Source organism: Sebastes fasciatus, chromosome 18, assembly GCF_043250625.1.
Source record: "Sebastes fasciatus isolate fSebFas1 chromosome 18, fSebFas1.pri, whole genome shotgun sequence".
Taxonomy (NCBI): domain Eukaryota; kingdom Metazoa; phylum Chordata; class Actinopteri; order Perciformes; family Sebastidae; genus Sebastes; species Sebastes fasciatus.
The window spans coordinates 24,046,942-24,072,102 of record NC_133812.1 but is presented as its reverse complement, the minus strand read 5'-3'; the positions used below and the strand labels follow the sequence as shown (position 1 = coordinate 24,072,102).

Genomic DNA, 25,161 nt, shown 5'->3' with positions numbered 1-25,161 from the left:
AAGACAAAAGGAGACAAGAGGGCAGGAAAGGAGAGGAGACGACGAGAGGAGAGGAAAGAAGATGAGAGGAACAAAGGTGAAAGGAGACAGGAGGAGACAAGAGGGGACGAGTGGAGACAAGAGGAAAGGAGATGAGAGAAAAGGAAAGAGGAGGAGGAGGAGGAGGAGGAGACTAGAGGAAAGGAAATGAACAGAGAGGAGAAGAGAGCTTGAGATAAAAGAATTGAACAATCTCCAGCATGTTTGTGGTTGTGTTACATTAGTTTATTCCCTGCGGTTAACACTATTGTTCAGACACCAGTGAACATTCTTACTCTGTGGTTTTAATGTTGTAATGCCAGTAACTATCTCAACATCTCATAGCTGCTTATTGTTATAACATTTTGCTTTTTAAGATTGTGAAGTAGGCAACCTTCCCTGTTCCCTGCCGTTGATTAATGACCTCATATTCTGTTAATTAGACCCTCAGCCCTGAGGCAGAAAGATTTAATTTCCCCTTCATCATCACCACGGAGAAAAAAAACAACTGATTAAAGAGGGGAGGAGAGGATGTCGAGGAAAAGAGGAGAGACGATGCAATGTAATAATACTCCATTACAAGTAAAAGTCCTGCAACTCCTACTTAAAGCCCCCCTCCATTTCTATGAGATTTCATATTTATTTGAGTCATTTCATGACTAAGTTGATTAGCCACACTGTTTGCCAAAATGTTTTTGACAAATAACTTAATTTTGTGCTCAAAGTAAAAAAAAAAAAAAAGAAGGTTGTTGGTAAAACGGGAAGATGACGTATGACTATAGTAGAAGCTGCAAGGCATACGTCATCCTCCAAGCTTGCGCAGGCGCACCCATGCTCGTATTCTCTCTAGTTAGTGAGCTAGTTAGGAGTAGTTAGCTAGCCCAACTCGTTGCATTAGCTAGCTGAGGGTTTTCATTTTATCTTTTAGTTTCCTCGACCTTAGTTTAGTGTGTTTATTTTCACCATGGCATTTGTGTGTACAGTGAATTAGTCTACATAAATCTCATAGGCAGAATTAACACAACACACTGACTGTCTCTCTCACTCGCTCTCTTCTTTACCGTCTCCTCCTCCTGGAGATAAATTAACGGAAAGCAACCAATGCTGTTTTGGAGGTTTGCAGATCTCTAATGGGTCCGTATGATGGGAAGCGCAACTTTCAGCTCAAGAGAAAACAAGAGAAAAGTCCCGTTAGATAAATAAATTAATCAAAGTGCAGCCCACAGCTGAGGCGAGAGCGGCCAGTGCTGGTGGACGGTGCACCTCCAAAACGACCCAAAACTGCATTTCAAACGGTGGACCTCGGCAACATGTCTATTCGTCCTCCAGTGCGCTGTGGCCGGCGTGCAGCGACACGTCCGCCTCGCCAGGAGGAGACGGTAAAGAAGAGGGCGAGCGAGAGAGAGTCGGTTTGTTGCGCTAATTCTTGTCTCATTTGTGGTAAACAGTAGCCTAAATTCATCTGAACTGGTTTCATCTAAACTGGGTTGAAAATTATGCAATCTGGTTTCCACGGTATTGAATTACGTCTGACTATTAGCCACACCCCCATTCTCTGTTTGAGAAAGAACCAAAAAACAGTAAGTAAAACTTGCTGGATGGGGGCTTTAAGTAAATGTAAGTACTGGTTCTGCAGAGAAATAGCCCCTGTGTATGTAAAATAAAATAATAAAAGCTCAAAATTGCACTTACGGTCAGTACTTGTGTAAATGTACTCAGTTACTTTCCCCCACTGTGAAGTGTTGACCCAGTGGATGACAGAGACAGGAGAAAGGATGTGAAATCTCACCTTGTGGCAGGTCTGGTGAGACGTACTGCGCGTCCTGCGTGTTGATGTGCGTCCAGTCAAAGTCATCATAGGGATCTTGCTGGTAATCACACTGAGTGAAGCCCTCGTCAAACGTACAGCTCCCTGCAAAGAGAAACACAATAAGATTTAGTTCATCTCATAGCATCAGAGATTATTGACTGAATGAACTAATGGAACATGAATTCATCTCTGGTTTTATCCAGTAAAACTTTTTCTTCTTCTTTCCCGTTTTTTTTTTTTTTTCTGTGCGTATCTCCGTCTCAGCTCATTAACAAACCACCAGGAGTCTGAGCTCCAACAGTCATCACTCAAGGCCAGTCAGGATCACCTCTGACTCAACCATCAGGGCCTTCAGCTGATCATCTGAGCCCATCGCCACCGCAGCCTCGGGACAACCATGTGTGAGCTGGCCGCCCGTGGCCCAGCCTAAAACAGGAAGTGGCTCTAATAGAGAGAGACGTCGCTTGTCCCTGACGGCCAGCTGAAACAATCAACCTGCAGTGATATGTGGCTTGTACTGGCGATGTCGCTGATAGAAATAACATGCTGGCTACTGCTAGCTATCTGATTCATTGACCTAAGAGTGATGCACGGCTTGTGTTAATAAAATGGCTGGGAGAGATGTGGCTAAGAAAAGACACAGTGCCATCTGATTCAAGTCACTGGTGGTTAGTCACAGATATGTGTCCTTCTTGACATTGGCCAAAGTAGGAATATATAGTGTTATGGTAGTGATATACTTGTACACAGTAGTTGTAATTAATTAACTAATCGTTTCAGCTCTAATTAAAATAGCCAAACCCAAGACGATAATGAATCGTTTATCACAATATCAATACTATAATGATTTGTTGCCAAGCTCTACAGTTCAACCAGACTCCCCAGGCAAAAAACTCGCTTTCCATGCGCTGATCAATTTTGAGATTTTGGTCTATTTTGCTTCCATAACATGTCTTCTTTCAGACTAGTGGAAACAAAACATCCAAAATACATATTTAAGTGTTTATTTTAACTACACCTTCTACTAACAACAAAGTTAGCACTAGATAATGCCTCATTTGCATATTTAAACATACAATTTCAGAAAACTTGTAATACAATAATTGTCTTTATGTAAGTTTTCATGGTGATATCTATTAGTTAAAGATTTTTTTACACTATTCACATGTAGTGCCTTGCAAAATGTATGACATTTTACACTACATATCTCTCAAAAGGAGTTTTTTTCTCAGACTCTGAGCCAGAAATCTCCACTTCAGTCGCACTTACATCCACCAAACTTTCCAGTTTCATTCCTATCTATATTCTGAAGGTTTTTACAGAGGGGTTTGTTCTTATATCATTCATAGCCTGATTTATGGAACATTTTATTCCTAAAACATGGTGAAAATGTGTTATTTTATGACTGATGACAGTATTCTCTGATTTATGGAGTGATAAAAAAGAGTAGGGCTGCAAATAATGATTATTTTCATTGTCTATTAATCTGTTGATTATTTTCTTGATTAATCGATTAGTTGTTTGGTCTATAAAATGTCAGAAAATGGTGAAAAATGTAGACGAAAGCCCAAGATGACGTCCTCAAATGTCTTGCTTTGTCCACCACTCAGATATTCAGTTTACTGTCATAGAGGAGTAAAGAAAACAAGAAAATATTCACATTTAAGAAGCTGGAATCTAGAATGGAATTTAGACTTTTTTTTCTTGAAAAATGACTCAAACCGATTAATCGATTATCAAAAATAGTGAGTGGAGATTAATTTAATAGTTGACAAATAATCGATTAATAGAGTAATCATTGTAGCTCTAAAAAAAGAGATGTCCAAAATCCCCTCTGTAAAAACCTTTGACTCTAATATCAGCAAATTGAAACAATAATTGTGAACCTGGCTTTATCCAATGTTCAGATTTCTGTTATGGAAATGGATGCAAATTAGCACAAATTTGAGATGATGCCTCATTTGCACATGTAAACATAAGATTTCAGAAAGATTGTAATACAAAAAATAATTGCCTTAATGTAAAAAAAATAAAAAGACAGTCTTAGAACATTTTCTTTTCTTTGTTGTGTGAAATGTGCACATTTCTATGTATTTTGGAACTGAAAGAGCGGCCAACCTCAACACCAAGACACACAGAAGACATGTTTATACTACATCCACAACCACTAAGAAACCCAAGGTACACAGGCCACCATGGAGCACTATCAGCAACCAGCACTGCCAGCATCATAAATCTCCCAGCATTCAGTCTGCGCTGCAGCTTTGCTACCTGTGTCCTAGAGCGAGCTGCGGCGGCTGTGATGGAGAGCAGAACGACAGGCCCTCAGATACCCCACCGATCTGAGCTCCCGCTACAGAGGGATACCAAGAGGTGACAGCCGCCGCCGGAGGAGAAACAAGTTAACATCAAACTAAGCGACTGTCTTCGGCTGCCGGCTGTATGGTTGGCTGTGACTCACAGCCTCGGAGATGCACTGGATCACATCCCTATCGGCGTCATTCTTTAAACCAGCCTCTCTTCCTGCAGCTCCCATTCAATTCAATTAAGTCTTTGTCACAGCAAGTTACCTCCAGTCATAATGCGGAAAACGCTGGGACATGTAGAGGGCACCAAGTACAGCACGACAACACGCTTTTTTCTACCCCAAACTATTCCATCATAACTCACTTTGGATGTACGGAATCTAATTCAACCGATGTCTCACAAATGCTGCTGTGTATGTGTGTGTTTGTGTGTTTGTAAAACTCCATGACTTCCTGTCTCCCACAGTGTGTGTGTCAGTTTACATCTTGCTGCCAGGTAGCTCTCTCTGCATGGGTTAAAAGATCAAAAGTGTGTAACTTTGGGGTGTATGTTTGCACGTTTGTACAGGAATATACTGCATCATAAGCGAGGACAAGTGTTGTTATGTTTTCTGTTACAGAAAGGGTAACCTTGTTGGAAAATAATATCCTTTGTTAACGACAGAATAGTACGTTTTCCACTTTCTTAGTACAGAAATCGACCTTCGAAAGGCCTTTACACACCGGGGGCGTGATGAATAAATGACACGAACTTGTGCAATAATTCTCACTGCTCTTAATACTACAATGGGTTAAATGCAGAGGTACAATATCACTGTGTGCTGTGTACAATGCAATGTGTGACAATCAAATCTGATTTACAGTTTTTCCACATTTACATTTTATTGTGAAAGGTAAGAACATAGGAGTGGATCTGGTCTGCGCTGCCTTGGTCAAGGTCGAAAGGAGTGATAAAGTTTGCCATCCTGACTTCCGTGTTGTTGTTTCATAAATATAGGTGAAACTCAATCCGTTCCGCACAACGTGATTGGTTGATGCTTTTATTCGCGGTGTGAAAGCTCAGAAAATCAACCTCATTCCGAAAAAAAATTCTGTCGCTTTTTCTTCACGTAATATTCACGTTCTGTGTGAAAGTATTCATGAGTGTGTTAAGGCCTTAACTGTTGTCAAAGTGAGGATTGTGGAAATGACCACATGCACAGCAGCACTATAGACCATTTCATTGCCATTCTGTTGCTAGGGCAACAGCTTTGGTCCGTGTTTACTTCCGGTCAGCTTCTGCATTAACAAACATTGCAACAGGAAATACAAAGGGGCCCATTTAGAATGTTTAAGTTGTCAACTTTGAAAAGATCTATATGGTTCTTTGTAAGAGTAGAGCTTTGCTTAAATCAAACTGTGTCTTTGCTCCCAGATGACTCCCAAAAGGCTCAGTTATTCAGACGCTCAGTAAATATGATGTTCAAGTATGCTGAGCGAGGTGGGGATATTTAAAATACCAGCTATGATTGTTTAATTAATATGATCTCTGATTAGGTTGCAATCTATAATGAGACAAGACGAGCATTTAGGAAAAGATCTTGGTTTGGGTTAAAATAACACCGGAAGTGGCGTTACTTAAGAATGGAAGTTAGGTGACAAATAAATCAACATTGACTTCTGGTTTCACACGGAGTATGAACACCAGTCTCCTGTGCAAAAGTCCGGTGTTTTTGGACCCATCCATCCACCCCGACCTCCTCCCTACGTGGCATTTGTCGCTGTTTATACTTCCTGGTTCACAGGATTACATACGTATTGATTTGTTGGGATGTATACAAATTATGGTGCATTACATTTCGTAGGTATAGCTACGAACGGTGTATGAGAACAGCCTGATTATGTTAGCTCAAAAGCACTGCAGTTTACTGAGAAACTGGTCCTGAATGGGTGGTCGGCATTTAAAGTATCAGACTAATGAAAATACAACCCCACTAGAGTGAAGGCAACAGTTAAGGGAAATTCATGTTAACGCCAGTCAAGTTATTTCTAATAAAGGTAAGAGTAAAAACCTAGTTGACATCATTTATTCATGGCTCATTGACTGGAGTGTTTTGCTCAGCGCTGCTACTGGTGGCTGGAAAATTTGTGAGTATGAGTTTAGCGTAAAGCCTGGGAAGTTTGGGATGTTTTTCTGTAAGTGATAAACTGTTAGGCCATAGTTTTGGCAGTGCAGAAGCACTTATCCTTGATTCAGCATTTGTTTGGCCTTGTTTAACCTCGCCGAACTACAGAACACATACAGAAGCTCTATTCAGTTTCAAAGCTTTTTTTCCGGAATCTCTGCCTCTGAAAGCAGTGTACAGTGTACAGCGAAATTGGATTTAAACCCACTGTGTTTGAAATACGTGCTGTGGGCTTTTAACTGTGTACACACACACACACACACACACGCACACGCACACACCGAGTTGCACTCAGCTCTGATGTAGTGCCGTGGTAGAAGAGGTATTTTGCCTTGGCTTAGCTGTGAAGAAAAACATTGTCCGTGTTTTAAATTTCCGCTTTACAGACTGGTTTAAAAGAACATTTCTCAATCGTGAAGCATTCCTCTCTTCTCGTCTGCACACCTCTGATAGACATTCTCGCAGCTTTCAGCTACTAAACAAAGTACCTGTGTGTCCGTGTGTGTGTGTGTGTGTGTGTGTGTGTATGTGTGACTGTTAAAAAGGGGGTCTGCAGAAACCAAATATGTGTGAAACTGTCTCCAAACACACACACAAACCTCACGCTAGCTCGCCCACGTTCTCAGTTAACACTTCTCCCTTTCCTCAATGTCCTGCCAACTTTAACCAACACACACACATCGACAGACACATGCATCTGACAGTTAATCGTTCTTGCCAATAATGAGAAGAGCAGACCTTGAACTATTATTTTACCTCTGCTGAACACGAGGCATGTCTTTCCCAAGTGTTGTAAGAAGTTCAAATCTATCCATCTGTCTAGCTATGTATCGATCCAGTATTTATCTATGACTTTCTTTAATAATTAAACGCAAATAATCAAATTCTAACAACGTTCTATTTTGTATTTGGTAAGCTCTGTTACCAGTACAACTGTAATTAAAAGTGCGATAACTGATTTTTTTAGCCTCTTGGTAGCAACAGGAACAAGCTGTAAACACAACACTCATCACTTTTTTTATTGTTTTTTTTTTTAAGTGTATATGATAACTTTTAGCAAAAAGTTGCCTGTTTAGGCAACACGTTTTAGGCGGCATTCACACCAAATCAGGTGGTGCGGCGATTAGCGTAGGGTTGTGCGTCAGCGTGGGAGTGTGACTTATGGCCCGTTTCCACCAAGCAGTTCAGTTCAGTTCAGTTCAGTTCAGTTTGTTACACAGTAGAACGGTTATTTTTGCGTTTCCATGAGCAAAAATTGTGGGTGGTACCAATAGAACCACTCCATTCTTGGTACCTCCATCGAGGTTCCAAGCGAGCTGAGCAGATACTAGAAGGTGGAGTTAAAACACTGCAGACCACTGATTGGTCAGAGCGAATCATCACTAGCGCGACACGGGACATCCTGCACAAACCTGACGTTTTTAAATAGCCAAGCTGCCGTCAATAGCTAGCAGCTCGCAAAACTACACCGTACACTACTTCGTACTATTAACAAAGTGTAGATGTTTCTCTGTTTGGTTGCCGTTGAAACGATTCAGTGATCGTCCCATTGAAGATGATGTCACGGCAGTTTCATGCGCCGCTACAGCGATCAGCTGAGAGTCCCACCTTCACAGAAGGCGTAGGTAGTGCAGTGGAAACAATGCTAGAGGAAAGGACCTCGTACCAAAAGTGAGTCAAGTCGAGCATAGCTGTACAATGCCGTGGAAACGCGGCTTTAATGGCCCATTAATACCAAGCGAATGCGCCACGATTAACATCTTTCGTTCCCTCATGGAAGGGTTGTACAGCTCTGGATTGCCAGTGCCAAGTGATTGGCCAATGACTTTGGGTTGCGTTTCTCCAAAAGTTTATTCTGTTTCAACTTTTCGTCGCAGACCGCTGCCGATTTTTTTCCAGCACCCCGTGTGACCCCCACCCCTGCGCGTTTAACGCACTACCCCCATTCAAATGAATGGGAGGATTGTCATTTTGTGTATGAATGCAGCTTAAGTTGACCTAAAGAATGTATCACTCTCCTCTTAACTCCTTTTCGGGAAATATCGGGCTCTTTAGCTGCTAAATGCTCCACTATGTTCACCAGCTAGTCTGTTTGGTGTTGGGCTGGTAGCATATTGTGGGTTTTTAGAGCTTTTTGGCTGAAAATAGCTGCCTACTGTGGCTGAAAACAACACTATGAGAGCGGTCAAAGTGAACCAAAATAGTAAAATTGAAGCCGTAACACCAAAAAAAATGAGCGGAAAGACGAAAACGCTTTGTCATTACGACAAACCCCTTTCATATTATGTCATCTGATCTATTGTTATTATAAAAATTTCGATTATTTGCTACATGTTCCAGATATGCAGTGTGTATTTGTACTGTGTCTGTCTGCATGTGTTAACCGTATAATATTGTATAACAAATCCCTACAACATTTTCCCAACTATATGCACGAGTGTGTGTCCAGATGGGTAATTATTGCCTCCCCTCCCCTCCATTCACAAGGACACTGAGCGAGGGAGAGGAACTGACTGCATGCTAATCACTTCCTAATCAGCTTCTGTGATTGGCTGCCTCACTAATGAAATAATGGCGACTCATTTGCATTATAAAATAATTAGAAGGACTTGATAAAGGCTCAAGGGCAGAGAGAGGAGCGCCACACACACACACACACACACACACACACACACAGTGACACAGGACACAGCCGCAGTCTTCTCTAAAAGATTGTTGAACGGCATCAGACACAACATCTGCCACCGTCACTCAGACTCATTTTGTGGTGATTTGCATTGACCTCCACCTCCAAGAGGCAAGTCAAAGAAAAGTGAGTCAAAGTGTTGGGAAACACGGGTGCAGACGGCCCCAAGGGGGTCGCCGGAGGAGATTCATTCCTCGGTCATTAGCTTAGATCAAGATTATTAGTTGGCAACACGGCAAGAATGTGTAACAATAGCTAGTTTGATTAGCTTTCCTTTCCTCCAACGTGATCTAACCGATCTGCAGAACAGGCAGTATTAAATCAGATCTAACAGCTATAGTCTGCTCAGATACAAGTCCCTGGGACACGCTTAAATCAAATCAAGGTCTGAGGTGCTTTTATTTCTTTCTCTAGACAATTCCAGAAAATATATTATGACAAAGAAACTCCATTATAACTAAAGAGAGAGATGGCTGATTATGAAATCTAAGAATGCTAAGTCAATACTTGTGCCCTTGTGCAAAAAAACACTCCTCTCAATCTGTCTCTGAGTACATTTCTGAAGAAAGCAACATCCAAGAATCACATCAGCGTGGCCTTGGTGTTGTACAATCAGTACAATAAGCAACTATAGCGGTTACGACTGGCTTTATACCGCAAACTGACAGCTTGTACATGCTTCGGCATCGTCTCATGTTTAAGTGAATATCTAGCGTCTTCAATGCAACTTAATATTAGGCTACATTAACATTACTGCAAAAGGCTTATAGGCTTGTTTTTGTTTGACTCACATCTGCAAGTTAATTGCATAAATGTTTCAATTCAGCCCTTGAAGGACTACTCCAAACTGGTATTTAGGACTTAATATTCTGTAAACTGAATGCTCATAACCTGCGTTTTATTTATGAGATGTAAGGACAACATCTAAAGCAATCAGTCCTGTGGATTGTAAAATCATAAAATGGCAATACAGTTTGAGAGCAAATACATCTGTAAAGAATAAATGAGGGATTTGTGAGGTTGGTTTTGCAGTAAGTGGTGGTGCTGTTTAAGAAACATTAAAGTTAATTTCAGTTTTGGTTAAACTAGAATTACCGCCTTGCGGTTGTACACCTCCGCCAACCAGTTGCAGTTTACATCCACATCTGTCCAAAATGTCATCACTTCATCATGTTATCCTATTAGACATGTGTGTGTGTGAAATTGTCATAAGTAGCATATGAATTCTTGAGTTATGGCCAAAAATGTGTTTTGTGAGGTCACATTGACTTTGACCAACAAATTCCAATCAGCTCTACCTTGAGTCAGTCCAAGTGGACGTTTGTGCCAAATTTGAAGAAATTCCCTCATGGCGTTCCTGAGATATCACTAGAACGGGACAAACAACCCCATAACACAATGGCTGTCGCCGGTGTGGAGGCACAGAAAAGTAAAGTGTTTTAGTTAAACTGCATGTATTCTATGAATGCTAGGAATGAAGAAAGGATGAGCACTTTCAGGCATCCAATCTGGACAGATAAAAGGTCACAGAGTTCTGCAGATATGTGAGGTATCAAAGATATGCAAGGTCAGTGACTCGAGATCATGTCAGCATAACTTTTATGACACCAGAGTCTGCATTTTCTACAGCTCCACATTCACTGTTAATCATTTTAAGCTGGCACAAGTTAAAAACCTATACGTTCCTCTGCTGCCTTACAAATGTGACTTAACTGAACTTGGGTTGACTGATTAGTTCAAAGTTGTCTTGTGAGTTTTGAAAATGCAAAACCAAATGAGTTAAGTTACAGTTTTTCTCAATTGTTTACACACAAATACTGGTACTTGACACACAATGACCACAACATGTAACTCATGCACCAACCCCCTGAACCAATTCTGCTAAACTACAAGCACAATTCCTGCTTTACACTCAAATTGCAGTTCTAAAACACACTTTTTTCAAAACACTACACACAATTCTCTGCATTTGGCACAATTTTCATGAAGAAAATCTCGTTTTCACAAGGAACACACTGTCATTCAAAATTCTAAAGTCAATTGCCCTACTATGCACACTGACTCATCACATGGGCAAACACCTGTCACACAGTGTTACAATTAGCAATCATGGAAAGTGTATGACCGAAATCCACAAACGCGTATACCCCTTCTCCAAGCTATGGAAGACGCATGTGGAGATATAGCAGTTGATGCTTTTCATGGCTGGATTCGACATGCTAAGCGATATTTCCCCCGCTGCTTGGCCAGGGAAAACATTGCTTGTGATGTGGATGAGGTGCTGTGGCCAGACCGAAACAGAAGAGAGGATGCAGCATAGTTGTTTTTTTTACTGTAACTGTATACAGTAAATTCTTCTGTTGTTTTGTATGTAGACCACTGTATGTGCAACTTTGTGTTGGTTGGGATGTACACTGTGTACATTGTTTTTGTGGGGAAAATAAAATATATTTGTTACCGTGTATTTGTGTGTTCTGAGTATAAAAACAATATTCTAAAATATTTTACAACACACTTATGTATGTACTGTCTGTAGTAAGTGTAACACTGAACAAAAAAAAGGCCTAAGTCATTATGATGAATGGAGAAGAAGTGTTTTCCATTCATCATAGTGTTTTACATTGAGCACATCAGTGTTCAACTGGTTCTTATAAATGTCTATTCATATGATGGTTTGTGTGTGTCATTTGAAAACAAAATACCATTTTGAGAAGAAATAACATTGTTTTGAATGTAAAGTTTAATTTTGCAGGAGAATTGAGGGGTTTTGCCCATTGTGTGTGTGTTTTTTGATTTGTGTGTAGAGTTCTGAGAGTATGAGGCATGCTTTCAGAAAATGTGTGTAAACAATCGAGAAAAACTGTAAATGAACTTGAAAAAAAGTGTAAGGGGGTAGGGACTGGATTCGATATTAACCATCATGAATAACATTGTTTTCATTGAACTATAAAACAAGGAATGATGTTTTAAACTGTACTATATATTTGGGCTAATCATCATCATGTCTTGACCCTGATCACAAGCTGAGTTCAAACAGCTTAAATCTGCTCAGGAATCTGAAGGAGCACTAACGCTATCTCTCACGCACCCTCAGACAAAAAAAAATAAATCCAATTTTTTTCTGTAATGTACGTACTGTACATCTTGCTCTTTCTCTCCCTCTTTCTGACTGTGTCTAGTATTTATCAGCAGAGCTCTGTTTCAGTCTGCAGGCAGGAGATGTTATCAGCAGAGAGAACAGATAAGATGGGATGAGTGAAAGAGGGAGAAACAGAAGGAAAGAAATGGAGAGGGGAAAACAGACAGACAGAAAAATAAATACTTTTTTTGGGAGATCACTCTAAAGGCCGCCGTTTAATTGTATTTAGTAAAAAGGCCTTAAGCCTGTTGATTAAGTTTTTATAATATTGTAAACATGCATAACAGTTTTTCTTTTGTTTCAGTTGCCTTTTGTATTTTTGTTTCTATCCCTGTCTCGCTATCTTTTCCTGCATTAATAATACGTTCAATGACGATCAAAATCCATTTAGATTGGTGGCATCACAATTATACAACATGAAGAGAAGAGAAGAGAAGAGAAGAGAAGAGAAGAGAAGAGAAGAGAAGAGAAGAGAAGAGAAGAGAAGAGAAGAGAAGAGAAGAGAAGAGAAGAGAAGAGAATAGGAAGAGGAGCTCCATTTTGCAAACGGAAATAATTTCCAAGGACAATAATTACATTTACATCATTAAAATCCAATTCCAACCACCAGTAATACTGTTTCCCTCCAAATCATTAAAAATTTTGGCCGAGTCCAGTTAATAATTCCGTTTGCTGACCCGGATTTTCTAATCATATATGGCTTTGTGGGATATTTCATACCAGTGACTCACGGACGGTTTTAGTTTTTGGCTCAAACGCGTGAAGACGGCTTTAAAAAGGAGAGACGGAAAGTATCATTTTACTGTATCTGTACACTGTCCCTTTATAATGCCCTCTTGACATTGCTCTGTACTGCGGTGTATCACACTCTGTACTCCTGTTAGTGTGTTTGTTGTTTTTAATCTGTGTGTGTGTGAATCACTGAGTGGCCCTGACCGCCTCAAAGACACTAATAAAGTTGTACCTTATCATTTACTTTCTCTGTGTCGTCTTGACTTTTTTGTTCTCTCTCTGCCTCTCTGAGAATAGGTGAAATTAGCCTGAAATGATACAAGGTGACATCAGAGAGGCTGACACACACACACACACACTCTCTCACTCGTCACGCTTCAGTGGCCCTCGCAGCGCAGCGCGACGCCATCAAAGCCAAGACCCATATACACACACCTCGCCTGTTAAACATACACACGGGCACGCGCAATCACACACCCAAATACACACGACTTAACACGGCAACACACACACACACAGACACGTGCACACTGTCGCACACACACACTGACACTCGTGCGTGCGCGCACACACACTCAGAGCGGTGGTTTAATTGGAAGTGCTGAAGGCTGAAGAATTTCTCCTTCATCTCACAATACTGTAATTGAATCTGAGACGTGTGTGTGTGTGTGTGTGTGTGTGTGTGTGTGTGTGTGTGTGTGTGTGTGTGTGTGTTGAGCTGATTCAGGGGTTTCCATTGACAGTAACAGTAAAACAGAAATGTGTGTTTTTCCCTTCTGTGAGGAGCCTCTCTGTCCTTCCATCCCTGACTATCTTCTCCCCTCACCCCGCTCCTCTCTCGGGGTTAATGCCGCTTTTCAATTCAAATTCAAACTCAAGCAGTTTTCATGCGCCACATTATTTTTTCCACAAACTGATGATTTGGTCGTACTGTGGTGAAAGGCAGCCATGACCTCCATCACTGCATGTTGGCATTTCATTGGCGAGCCTGTCTGGATGAGGTGCGTTTAACTATAAAACGCTACTTACAGACTGATTCTTTAAAACGCTGCACATTTTGAGTGTTTTTCGTTTATAATTATAACTACTTCCACTTCTACTGTTGAATGAGGCTCTCATTACTACGTTGTAAGACAAAGACAGTTGAATGTAGTACCTGAAAACACGTCTCTGCTTGGACGGCCGCAAACAAAAAGCACCATCAGCAGACAATGAGGCGTGAACGACTTACTAATGACCTGCCATCACAGTATCACTGTCACGCAACACAATAGCAACGTAAGTGAGCTGCGAGGAACCGTCATTTGATGCTACGGCGGAGCAAAGTATTTGGTTCCACGTGGTAACGTCTCTCACCCTTTCCAGTGATGATGAAAGGTTGTAATGTTGTAATATCAATATCAGTTTCAGCCTCAAAGATACAGTAGTGGTCGGGAAACTAATTATTACTTCCATGAGCAGTTAGTATGTTGATTATCTTTTAATTAACTGATAAGTCATTTAGGGGCCGTTAACATGTTACGTCTAAAAATGCGTGGAGCCGTGCCGCTTTCATCCTTTTATCCAAGGTGTTTGGGAGGTTGTGCTCCTGTCGCTCCTGCCGTTATTATACAACCAAAACCTGCACGCTGCGATAATGATGATGATGATGAAGTTGCGGTAATTTAGCAGTCAGCCTCACTGACTAAACTAAACAGAGTCAAAACAAAGATAAATGAGTTTCCAGCACCGCAAAATCTCTCACAGTAGCTTTATTTTGTCAGTCTGGCTGACCTTTCAACCGGATGTTGTGGCGCTTTTGGACTCAAAGGGTGACGCAAGTAAAATAGTCCGTGGGACAGATCATAAAGCTCTGGGTAGCCCTGCACTAAAATTATTAACTTCTCTTCCATATATTTAGCATAGACTGATATTTATGGAAAAATAAAACATATCTGCCGGCTGTGATTGGTTGTTCCTCATCACATGCGGTGCTCACTGCAGCATTCCAAAGGTTGAATTATTTTTATCTGAAGGCGCAACTGGCGCGTCCTGAAAAACAGGCGCTTGGGAATGCTCCCGTGCCGCGACGGCGTTGCTCCTGCTTTTGAGCGCGCCTTCAGTGTGTTTACAGTGAAAACTGTTGAACACAATTTCCCAGAACCCAATGTGATGTCTTCAAATTGCTTGTTTTGTCTGACCAACCAAAAGATATGTAATTATAATACAATAATATAAAACAAAAAAAAATGCAAATCCTCACATTTTTAGAAGATGGAACCGGCTAATATTTTTAGGTATTTTTGCTTGCATTTAAAAACAAAAAATAAAAATGTCAGTGGAAATGAATTTGCTGTTGGTCAACTAATATTAATCAACAACTGTATTAGAGCTGCAAAAATTAATCGATTAGTTGTATACTATTAAATTAACCAACTATTTCAATAATCCACTAATCGGTTTGAATAATTTTTTAAGAAAAAAGATATAATTCTCTGATTCCAGCTTCTTAAATGTGAATATTTTCTGGTTTCTTTTCATTCTTTACTGTTTGAAGACATTTGAGGACGTCATCTTGGGCTTTGGGAAACACTGATCGTAGTTTTTTCACCATTTTCTGTAATTTTAGAGACCAAACAACTAATCGATTAATCGAGAAAATAATCAAACGAGATTAATCGACAATGAAAATAATCGTTAGTTGCAGCCCTAAACCGTACCAGCATTAATACTGTATGCAGCTCTGAATTCCTCATACTAGTGACATAATTAAACAACCTAAATGACCTGTTGACAATCAACATGACACCTAAACCCTAAATACATCACACCTCTATGGGAATGTCTCCTTTCTTCATATCTTTCTTTATTTCTGTCTTGGACTGACCACTATAATCAGGACAATGTGTGTGTGTGTGTGTGTGTGTGTGTGTGTGTGTGTGTGTGTCCAGAGATAGCTGTTAGCACTGTTAGCAGGGGTCGAAACCTTTCACAGACACTATCTTTATGACATTCACCTCTCCCTCTTACGCTCTGTGTCTATCTCTCCATCGTTAATCTCTATTACTATTCAAATGCTGACATTTAAAGCAACTTCACATGCAGACTGACTCACTGACTGGCTGCCAGATAAGGCTGTGGGAGAGGAGAGGACAGGAGAGGAGGTGGGGGATGATGGAGAGACGGAGGGGCGAGCTTGTCGCTCACGGAGAAAATTGGGAAATCCTCTTCACCTCTCCTTTACCTCCCTCCTCCCCCCGTTCTCGCCGTCTGAGAATGAGTTCACCCATAAACCCCAGAGGGAGTCAGATTTCACTCGGGAAAGCTGAACCATCCCCTCCTCTTTTTTGTGTGTTTGTTCACCCATTTACCTCTCCCCACACCCACATCTCTGTTTACTGTCTCCCTGTCCACCCCTTTCTTTCTGTCTCTGTCACTGTGGGTTACAATACAGTTTGGTACCGGAGGTTCCCATTTAACAATTCACTATAAAACATAGTGGTTTGTGATAGTTGACACACTTCAACTCAAACATGACAGGTCAACTTTTCAGTAGCAACGAGAGCTGAACTGAAACAGGCTGAAAAGTTTCATGGCCGGCAATTAAGTGTTAAGATGACTCTAGACATTGGTAGCTTATAACGTCACCGAAGGACTAGCCCATAAACCATCCACACGATCAGATCCTGTGTCAGTGCGTGTCATCCTGAATGAGTCAGGGGGGAGTAATTATTGGGCCCTTAGACGGCACTCAGCCCGGCTCAGAACTGAGAGCACAGCTGGTATTTTCTTTTAAGTAAAAATCCCCAAACAACAAGTCTCAACTGGCTGCTTCTCTCCACCCTTCACCGCACACTTGACCTCAAAAATGCTGACTGGCTGACTCACTACAGCTTGTATAAACCTTATCCATATGACTCCAAGTGGGAAGAATCTGGGAAGCAATTAATATTTTATCGCAGATCTCTTCGTGAAGCATCTAAACATCGTGTGAGTGATCTGAAAGATGAGAAACACATCCAGGTTTTACTGTGCAGCGCTGTAGAGACACACAATGTGAATGAGGCTGGATAGACAAGTCCCATTGAGTTATACAGAGGGACTGTAAAGGGATCAATACTGGACAGAATGGGGTCAGGATGATTGCTGGCGGTTGGCGGGCAGCGTTTGGGCGGAGCGGCGAGCCCCACACCTGTATGTACCCACATGCCACCGGAGCCAGCGAGCTTCTTTACACTGCGACACTAAACCATTCATCATGTTCTCCTGATAACCAACTGATAAATTACCAGGAGAATACAATCAAATAATGCTTTATCCATTGTAGGGGATTTGAATGGGCCAATCACAGAGCAGACAGGAGGCAGTTTGTTTCTGAGCCAATCGGTGCACAGCTGAGGTTTTGGACTGAAAAGCAGGTCTGGTGTGGACGAGATAAGAGCAGAACAAACACACATTAAACACCAACCCCCACAGACATGCACACACACATTCAAACACACACAAGGTAAGTAAGGCCAGATGGAGAAAGGAAGAGGAACATTTACAGAAAAACAAAAGGGAAGAAGGGATGTCACAATACCAGAAATTTAGTAGTTGATACCAATACCAGTTAAATTCCACAATTCTCGATACCTAAATTGATACCACGGTAAAAAAACAAAACAATAAATCCCATGTAGTTCAACATACACTCCTTTATTTTAAAAGATTACATTTGAACTAGGACTGTCAAAGTCATGTCAACCATGTCATACCAGCTTGTCGCAAAGGAGAATAAATAACGCTCCAAACTTGCGCTAAATTTTGTCGAGACATAGACATTTTGAACTGATAAAAAATTTACCATTTATTTGCGATTAATAATCGCGATTAACTACGGACAATCATGCAAATAATTGCGATTAAATATTTTAATCGGTTGACTGACCTAATTTGAGCACATCATGATAACGTTAGAATTTACCTTCGCCCATTTTTTGAATAGAGCCTGAACGCATCATAATGTAAATCAATGGCCCCGTGTTGAAATCAGCAGGACGAAAGCTAGTTAATGTTAGCTGTTAGCTCTGTGCAGGACTGCGCTGCTTACTGACTGCTACTAGCTAACGTTAACTAACTCTCATCCTGCCAATTTCAACACGGCATTATCAGGGGGAAAAACAGGGTGCGTCCTCTGGACGTGTCGATAGTGAGTTTATTGTGTCCCAGACACTTTTTCTATCGTCCCCGGGACAATGGTACGATGATAGGCTGCATTCACACAAGATCAGGTAGATCAGGTTGTGCAGAGGTCTGGGCAAGTCACTTTAATGGCCCATTAACTGCAATGATTAACGTGGCAGCCACAGCCCAAACGCACTACCCCCATTCAGAATGAGTGGAAAAACTTGCGTTTTCGCCGCACCACCCAATTTCGTGTGAGTGCAGCCTTAGTCTCGAGTCCTGACGGTACTTGCGGTACTGTACAAAAACGAGTACAGTCACGTTTTCAGGATTTTGGCATTGACATGGTACCAGAGTATCAGTTCTCGTGACATCCCTGAAGGGAAGGAGAGGAAAGAAAGACTGAAGAGGAAGGAAAGAGTCAGAAAAGTGAGAAGAGGAAGAAACCTGAGTGTCAGTTTAGAGAAAAAAATCCCACCCGGGAGCTATAAGCAGGTTAAATCTGAAGCAGCTAGCTTAGCAAGTCAGCCCAGAGGCTGGTGACACACTGAACTGCCTGGCTGACTCCTCCAATTGTCCAGCACGCTGGTTCAAAGGCTGGCTGGCTGATTTGCTGGCTGATTTACTGACTGACCGACTGGCGGCTCGGATTTAGTCTATCCTGCGTTTGTGCAGCAGAAGCACTTCTGTTGTTCAGCCTGTCGGACAAAAAGCAGTTCTCCGCGCCGACACACAAAGAACAACCTGAAACAGCACTTATACTGGAGAGGCCGACAGAGACGAGGAGAGAGAAAAGACAGAGACAAACAAATAAACACATGAAAAAAGCTTCTAAAACATCCAACTTCAAAGGAGAAAAAAGCGCCTAAAATAACAATTGGAAAATGTTTCTGGGACTTCTGAAACCAATAAAAATCAAATATGAAAAAAAAATATCTCAAATGGAAAAAAATAATGTCAAAGAAGCTCTTTTATCTGCGGTTGTGACACAGTTCTGTCGAACAACAAAAAGATACCTAACGATAGCATTTATGGTCCTGGAGGAAGTTTACTTTTCACTGCGCGGCACAGAAAAAGAGCACATTACACAGCGGTGGAAACCACAGAGACCCAAACAAAGGGAGTAACACACAAGTGGGAATAACACGCTAGCAGGCCAGACAACCACCAAAGCACCTACTTCTGAGACCGTCTGCAGAGCTAAACATACATAACACATCTCTGCCGGCCTGTCATGATGGTGCCTGTGCTGAGGGTAAAAACTGTCTGCAATGATAACAGGCATAAATACAGACTGTAGCTGTGTGTCACAAGAGCCAAGACCATGTGTATAAATGTAAAACAACATGAAACAATATTTACAGCTATGTTTGCACTGTGGTCACTGGGTTTACGTCCAAAGACAGGTTTATATTAAAGGGGGGCGGGTGTTGTTTAATGCAACCTGGTTTTGGCCATCATTCCTATCAGAGATAATAATAACAACACTCTCATAAAGTGAATCATAAAGTCAACATTGCTAAAAAAACGTCAGATGGGGAGAGAAACATATGGTGAACGGACAGGTTTGAAGCAAATTCCTTATTACCTAAACTGTCCTTTATAAACACCTATCACAGTTTAAAGAGCAGTTGCTCTCTCTGAGGTTTCTAACATTTCTTCCCATTAAAAGGCCCTGACACACAAAGCCGAGAGCGTCATTGCAAAACGGAATACGGCACAATAATCGTTTTATGTTGATTATCTTGTTTTTATCGTTGGAAGCCAAAATAAAATTTAAATTTGATTAATTCCACAGCCATATTGAAAATATTAATTACACCTTTAAAGTTGCCCAGGAATGAGTGTCTCTAACTTTTCTTTATGAGGTCCACAGTACCACAGACCTTTACACAGTCTTTTTAGTTATAATAATGTGAAGCATCTCGTGTTTTAACTATAACAGCTATTCTTCAAAGCATAACGAAAGAGAAAGTGTAGGAATGTGAACACTCTACACTAAACACTTTCCCCTCCCTCCGTCACAATCACACACACTCACTCGCCTGGAGACTAGAGGGAGCACATACTGCAGAGCGTGCATGAAAGTGAGTGTGTACGTTGTCACCTTCAGCTGTAAAATGTGGTCAAACGTCACTTACGGGCTGAAACAAGAGAGATGTGAGACAGAAAGAGAGAGAGACAGCGACAGAGAGAGAGAGAGAAATAGAGAGAAAAGAGAGGGCAAAATGAGCACTACAGAGACCTCCTCCCTGCAGGTTCACGGCGTGTGCATGTGTGTGTGTGTTAAATGAGTTTTGGGAGTTGTCGTCTCTTTACGATAGCTGTAACTGGCCCGAGGACAGCTGTTATTACACTTTACAACAGGGAAATACTGTATGTGAGTGAGTGAGCGTCGCTCTCAGAGAAACATTATGGTCATGTACTTGTGTCCTTGTGTGAGTTTAATGATAAAGAAAATTAAAGATGTTTTTAGGACAAAGCTCATTTGGAAAACGAGCCGTTTAAGGAAATGATATTAATTCATCTTGATACAGCGAAGTCTAGTTACACAAACTCTTGTGTTTTTATGAGTGTGTGGATGTGTGTCGTGGAGCAAAGGAGTGGCTCATGGGAGCAAGAGGCAAGTTACCTACAGGGGAGTGGTCTTTTAATAGCTATATCTGTGTGTGTCCGTTGTTAAATGACAAAGCTCTGAGCAGGAAATGAGTTGAACCGGTTTCTGACTCACATTCAGGTTACAGAGCACTGCCTCAGGCTCTCACACACACACACACACACACACACACACACACACACTATTAAACACCAGACACCATTGTTAAATGTGTCCCTTCTCTTTGTTTCTTGATCTCTGTCTGCACATATTGAGGTCAATAGACAAATATATGGGCTAGTTTGAGGGTTAATGGTCAGAGATATGACTGGAGGGTTGCTGGTTTGAATCCCTGCACACACACACTCGGCACCAGACAATAACCAGTGGCCTGTCTTTCAGTTGTAGCACTTGTCAGTGATTTTGAGTGATCACCATGAACTCTGGGTCACTGTCAGCCTTTCTTAAGGAAAAACTCTGAGGCCTTGGATGTGAGAGCAGAGACTGACTTGACTTTGTTGTGGTTGCTCAGAATTTAAAGAAAATCATCATTACATCCTTTAAAAACAACACTAAGTTGGAGTGTTATTTAGCCTCCTTCTCGACATGTATGGCATGCTGGTACCAATGGATTCCTTAGGTTTTTGTGTATTTATATTTTCTTACACTCCTACTGTCATTTAGCTTTTTTTAGAGATTAAACCCATTTAGTTCATTTTCTAGTATCAGCGCCGTGTTATCAACTCATAGTCGGACGACGGACGCTACAAACTGACAGTGAAAGTGTCTGCTCCGTACGGCAGGAGTCAGATTTCACACACGGTACGAGAGAGAGTTGACTGACAAGACGATGGTGGAGTATTTGGTGTCAAAGCGAAAAGAAAAGGTGCCTATTTGGCAATATTTCAGATTTAAACCCAATGCTATAAGAGAACCATAACATTAATGAGGCCATCGTAGTGCGGAGGACGGAGCGGCGCCAGGTGGAAACTTGCAGGCCTGCAGCGAAAGCTCAATCAGAGAGGCTAGACACACCGCCATCCAACGTTAAAGATCAAAGTAGGCTCTCTACATACTGTATATTAAGCGCCATCTTTTCTTGTAAAATGTCCGGTTGTCACAGGTTTATTAACTGGTGGGAAAATTTCCTCACTATGACATCCCTAATTGGAAATACAAGTTATTCCTTTGTGGTTTGTTAGTGTTGCTTTTCTACCTAACCACCCTGTCTTCTTTAATTATCAGGCTTTCTGAAGAGAGAGAACCACCATGTAATACTCTTGCAAAAAAGACTGCAACTAAGTAATTTTCATAATTTTCCTTATCGATTAATCTGCTGGTAATTTTTAAGTCAAGAAAAATGAACCTCACAACTACCTCTAGCCCAAGGTGACGTCTTTAAATGTCTTGTTTTGTCTGACAAAACCCAAAAGTATTGCATTTAACATTGATTAAGATGAAGCAGCAAATCCTCACATTGGAGAAGCTGCAACTAGAAGAGCAAAATTCTTCAGATAATTTATAGCGCTCCCTGGATTCCACTTACAGCAGATTTACAGCAGTAAAAAAGGATAGTCCTGCAGTTAGTAGATGTACTTGTACCTTGTCAGTGCTGTACTGATATCACCGTCACTTTTACTCCAACTGACAGCAAACACTGTCTCCTATAAGCAGAAAATGGTTCCTGACCTTGTCAGAAAGCCTGACCATTGATTTGGGGACAGCAGTGCATGAATGACTCTCTGCCAGCTTTCTGGAAACGCTAATGTAAAACGTCAAAAACACAAAGACTGAAGTGTGTTTCTTTAACTTGGCAAGTGAAAAAAACACTTCAGAGATACAAGGACTCTGCCCGGCCTTGACAACAATAAATGTAATGTAACAACATTTTATGACATATAAAAAAAAACTTTTTTGTAAACTGTATGAATGCAAAACTGTCACTGCAGAACTCTGTTTATATAGATGAAATGATAAGAAATGGCAAGATAACGACAATATATCCTCAAGGATGTGGGCCATGTAGCTGACCATGAAATGTCCATTTCATGGGGAGAGGGTGTGCACATTTTGAGGGGCTGTGTGGCCTACTGCTCCGGGGCATCCGACCCTGTTTTATCAGGCATGGACTCCCACTAAGACGCCTTTAATGTCAGCGTCATGGGAGGAGATACAGACGAAGGGCATCGCTGAAGCATGCACATGACCCACTCCATGACCTAAGACCCAGACACAAACACAGGCTGCACAAAGAGAGTGCTACAAGTCAGCTAACAATGTACTTTTCATAGTAGCAGAGATTACTTCCATGACATTTCATTCATGCAGCACAGGAAGCCTGTGGTGCTCATACAAAGACTCCTGTTGCTAGTGGTGAGCTGCATACATTCCTGTTCTACCTCGTCCCAGATTAAATTGAGAGAGAAATAAAACTCTGTGGGGATCTTGTAAACATGATCTTTAACAGAGATATTTTGAACAGGGAGAAACAATTTAATGTGATACTTTCTTTATTGACCCTTGTGGGTTGTTAATCTTCTTTTGCATGCGACCTCTGGAGAGATCGGAGGTCAAGATCAGATGCAGAACAAGATGCCTGAAGCTGGTATGGAATAGAGTTGTTGGGCGATCGGACGAATATATTGACTATTGGCGATTGGCTGAGTAACTTCGCGGTTGTTTTTTTGGCCGATGTTTGTCGTTTTATTTTGCTAATTTAATGTAAAATGCATATTTTCTCATATAACTCGGTGAAATCAGGGTTTATTTCAACCAAACCAGAGTTGGTGATTGTTGGAAAGACTAACCAAGACTGTTTTGGTGAGTTGTATTTATTTATTTATTAATTTATTTTGCCCCCTCTTAGTCAACTAATCGGTCGTTTTGGTCTTAGTCAACTAAGGCTTCTTAAGTCAATTAGTCGTTTTATTAAGCTTTTTTTATGCTGAATGACTATTTATATATTCATATATAATTAAATAAATAATTTTAAATAATTCAAATAAATATTGTTACTGATCAAAAACGATGCACTCTAGTTGGAAAAAAGTAGTTGCTTATGACCACCCGAGTATGAGCGTTGCCCCACATCTTATAAATTTTCCCACACTATTGTCCTTTCTATCCTTCCTTTTGTTTTACATACATGCACACACATTCACGAGCTCTTACTCCCGTTTGCGGCACGTACGCCTCGATGTGTGCCAAGTAATTAACGCTGTTTGTGTTTGCTCTGTGAACAGTTTGGAACCTTGATAATGGAAAACAAGTACAGACTGGCCGCATTTTGGTTTATCCCACCTATCTATCGATGTCCATCTTTCTATCCATCCCCCTCCTCCTCTCGGTCACTCATCCCTCCCACCATGACCACTAAACACACACTCTATCGCTTCCCTTCTCCTCCCTCCCTCCATGTCAGCGCCATCGCTCACAGCAGCCAGGCAGAAAATGCTGGTTCCTCTCTGGTTTGCCGCACAAGGAAACCATTGGTTGTTATACAACAACCCAGACAATCACTGCTCTGTTTGGTTGTTGACTTGTGTCTGGACCGAACTCACACACACACACACACACATAAACCCTGTCACTCTCTTTCTCTTTGACGCACACACAGGCGCATCCAGAGTCTTTTTCTTGCTCACGTTAATGTAAGTAATCAAAGTGGACAAGGGGCTTTGTAATGCTGAGAGAGCGAGGGAGACAGAGAGCGAGGGATCATCTCCTTTAACTGTCCACTCCTCTCTGCCTCCTGTCCTGCAGGCGAGGGGGAAGGGAAGGAGAGAGGAGACGAGGGAAGGAGACTGGAAAGTGGTAGTGACACAGGCAGACGTGATGAAAGAGAAGATCAAACCAGTTTCCCCACTTTACCAGCATTAACGGCCCATTCTGTGCTCAAACTGGGATTTCGCGATCACAACATTTTCCTTTCAGACTAAACAAATCCCCTGGCGATGCACGACGCGGACCATTTTACTGAACATTTACTCCATAAAACCCCTGAGATGGACTGTAATTTTCCCAAATCACTGCACGGTATTACAGCAAAAAGCATCAACTAGCAGTCTGTCGCGGCTCCGTCCTTTGATTCACAACAAATCTACATCCATCAGCAAAACATACAGAAGCTACTGTGAAAAAACTTCTGCCATAACAACAGATGCAATTTGAGGAAAACATACACAGACATTGTACAGAATAACTGGACTGTGTGGTGTTTCTAGATCTGGCTGCTGGTCAGCTGGACAGCACCTCTTACCATGGCTGCTGCTTCAATAGGATACCAGAAAATGTATATGAGTGTGTGTGTGTTATTATGCCATGCCCACAGGAGTAGAAGTCCGTACAATCAGGCCTAAAAATGTGCATGTGTGTTTCCACATATCTCTGTGAACGCATGCATGTGTGTGAGTGTGTGATGTTATGCCAAGGGCGTTGTGTAAAATCCACTCAAACAAACAACTTGAAGAGTAAAAAACAGCTTCCTTGGACCGAATATGTAGCCGTGGGCAATGTGGACGTGTGTGTGGACGTACAAGAGTGTGTGTGAGTGTTGGCCTGAGGC

General features: G+C 41.4%; 1 protein-coding gene across 24 annotated transcripts in view; it reads right to left on the bottom strand.

Annotated features, from left to right (window-relative positions):
- Positions 1-25,161, bottom strand: part of ptprk (protein tyrosine phosphatase receptor type K) — a 133,269-nt gene that overhangs the window by 76,499 nt on the left and 31,609 nt on the right. For all 24 annotated transcript variants that reach the window (XM_074616280.1, XM_074616275.1, XM_074616279.1 and 21 more), the window contains one exon: positions 1,808-1,930. In XM_074616280.1, the coding sequence (XP_074472381.1) occupies positions 1,808-1,930 (123 nt within the window). The remainder of the gene's footprint in view (positions 1-1,807; positions 1,931-25,161) is intronic.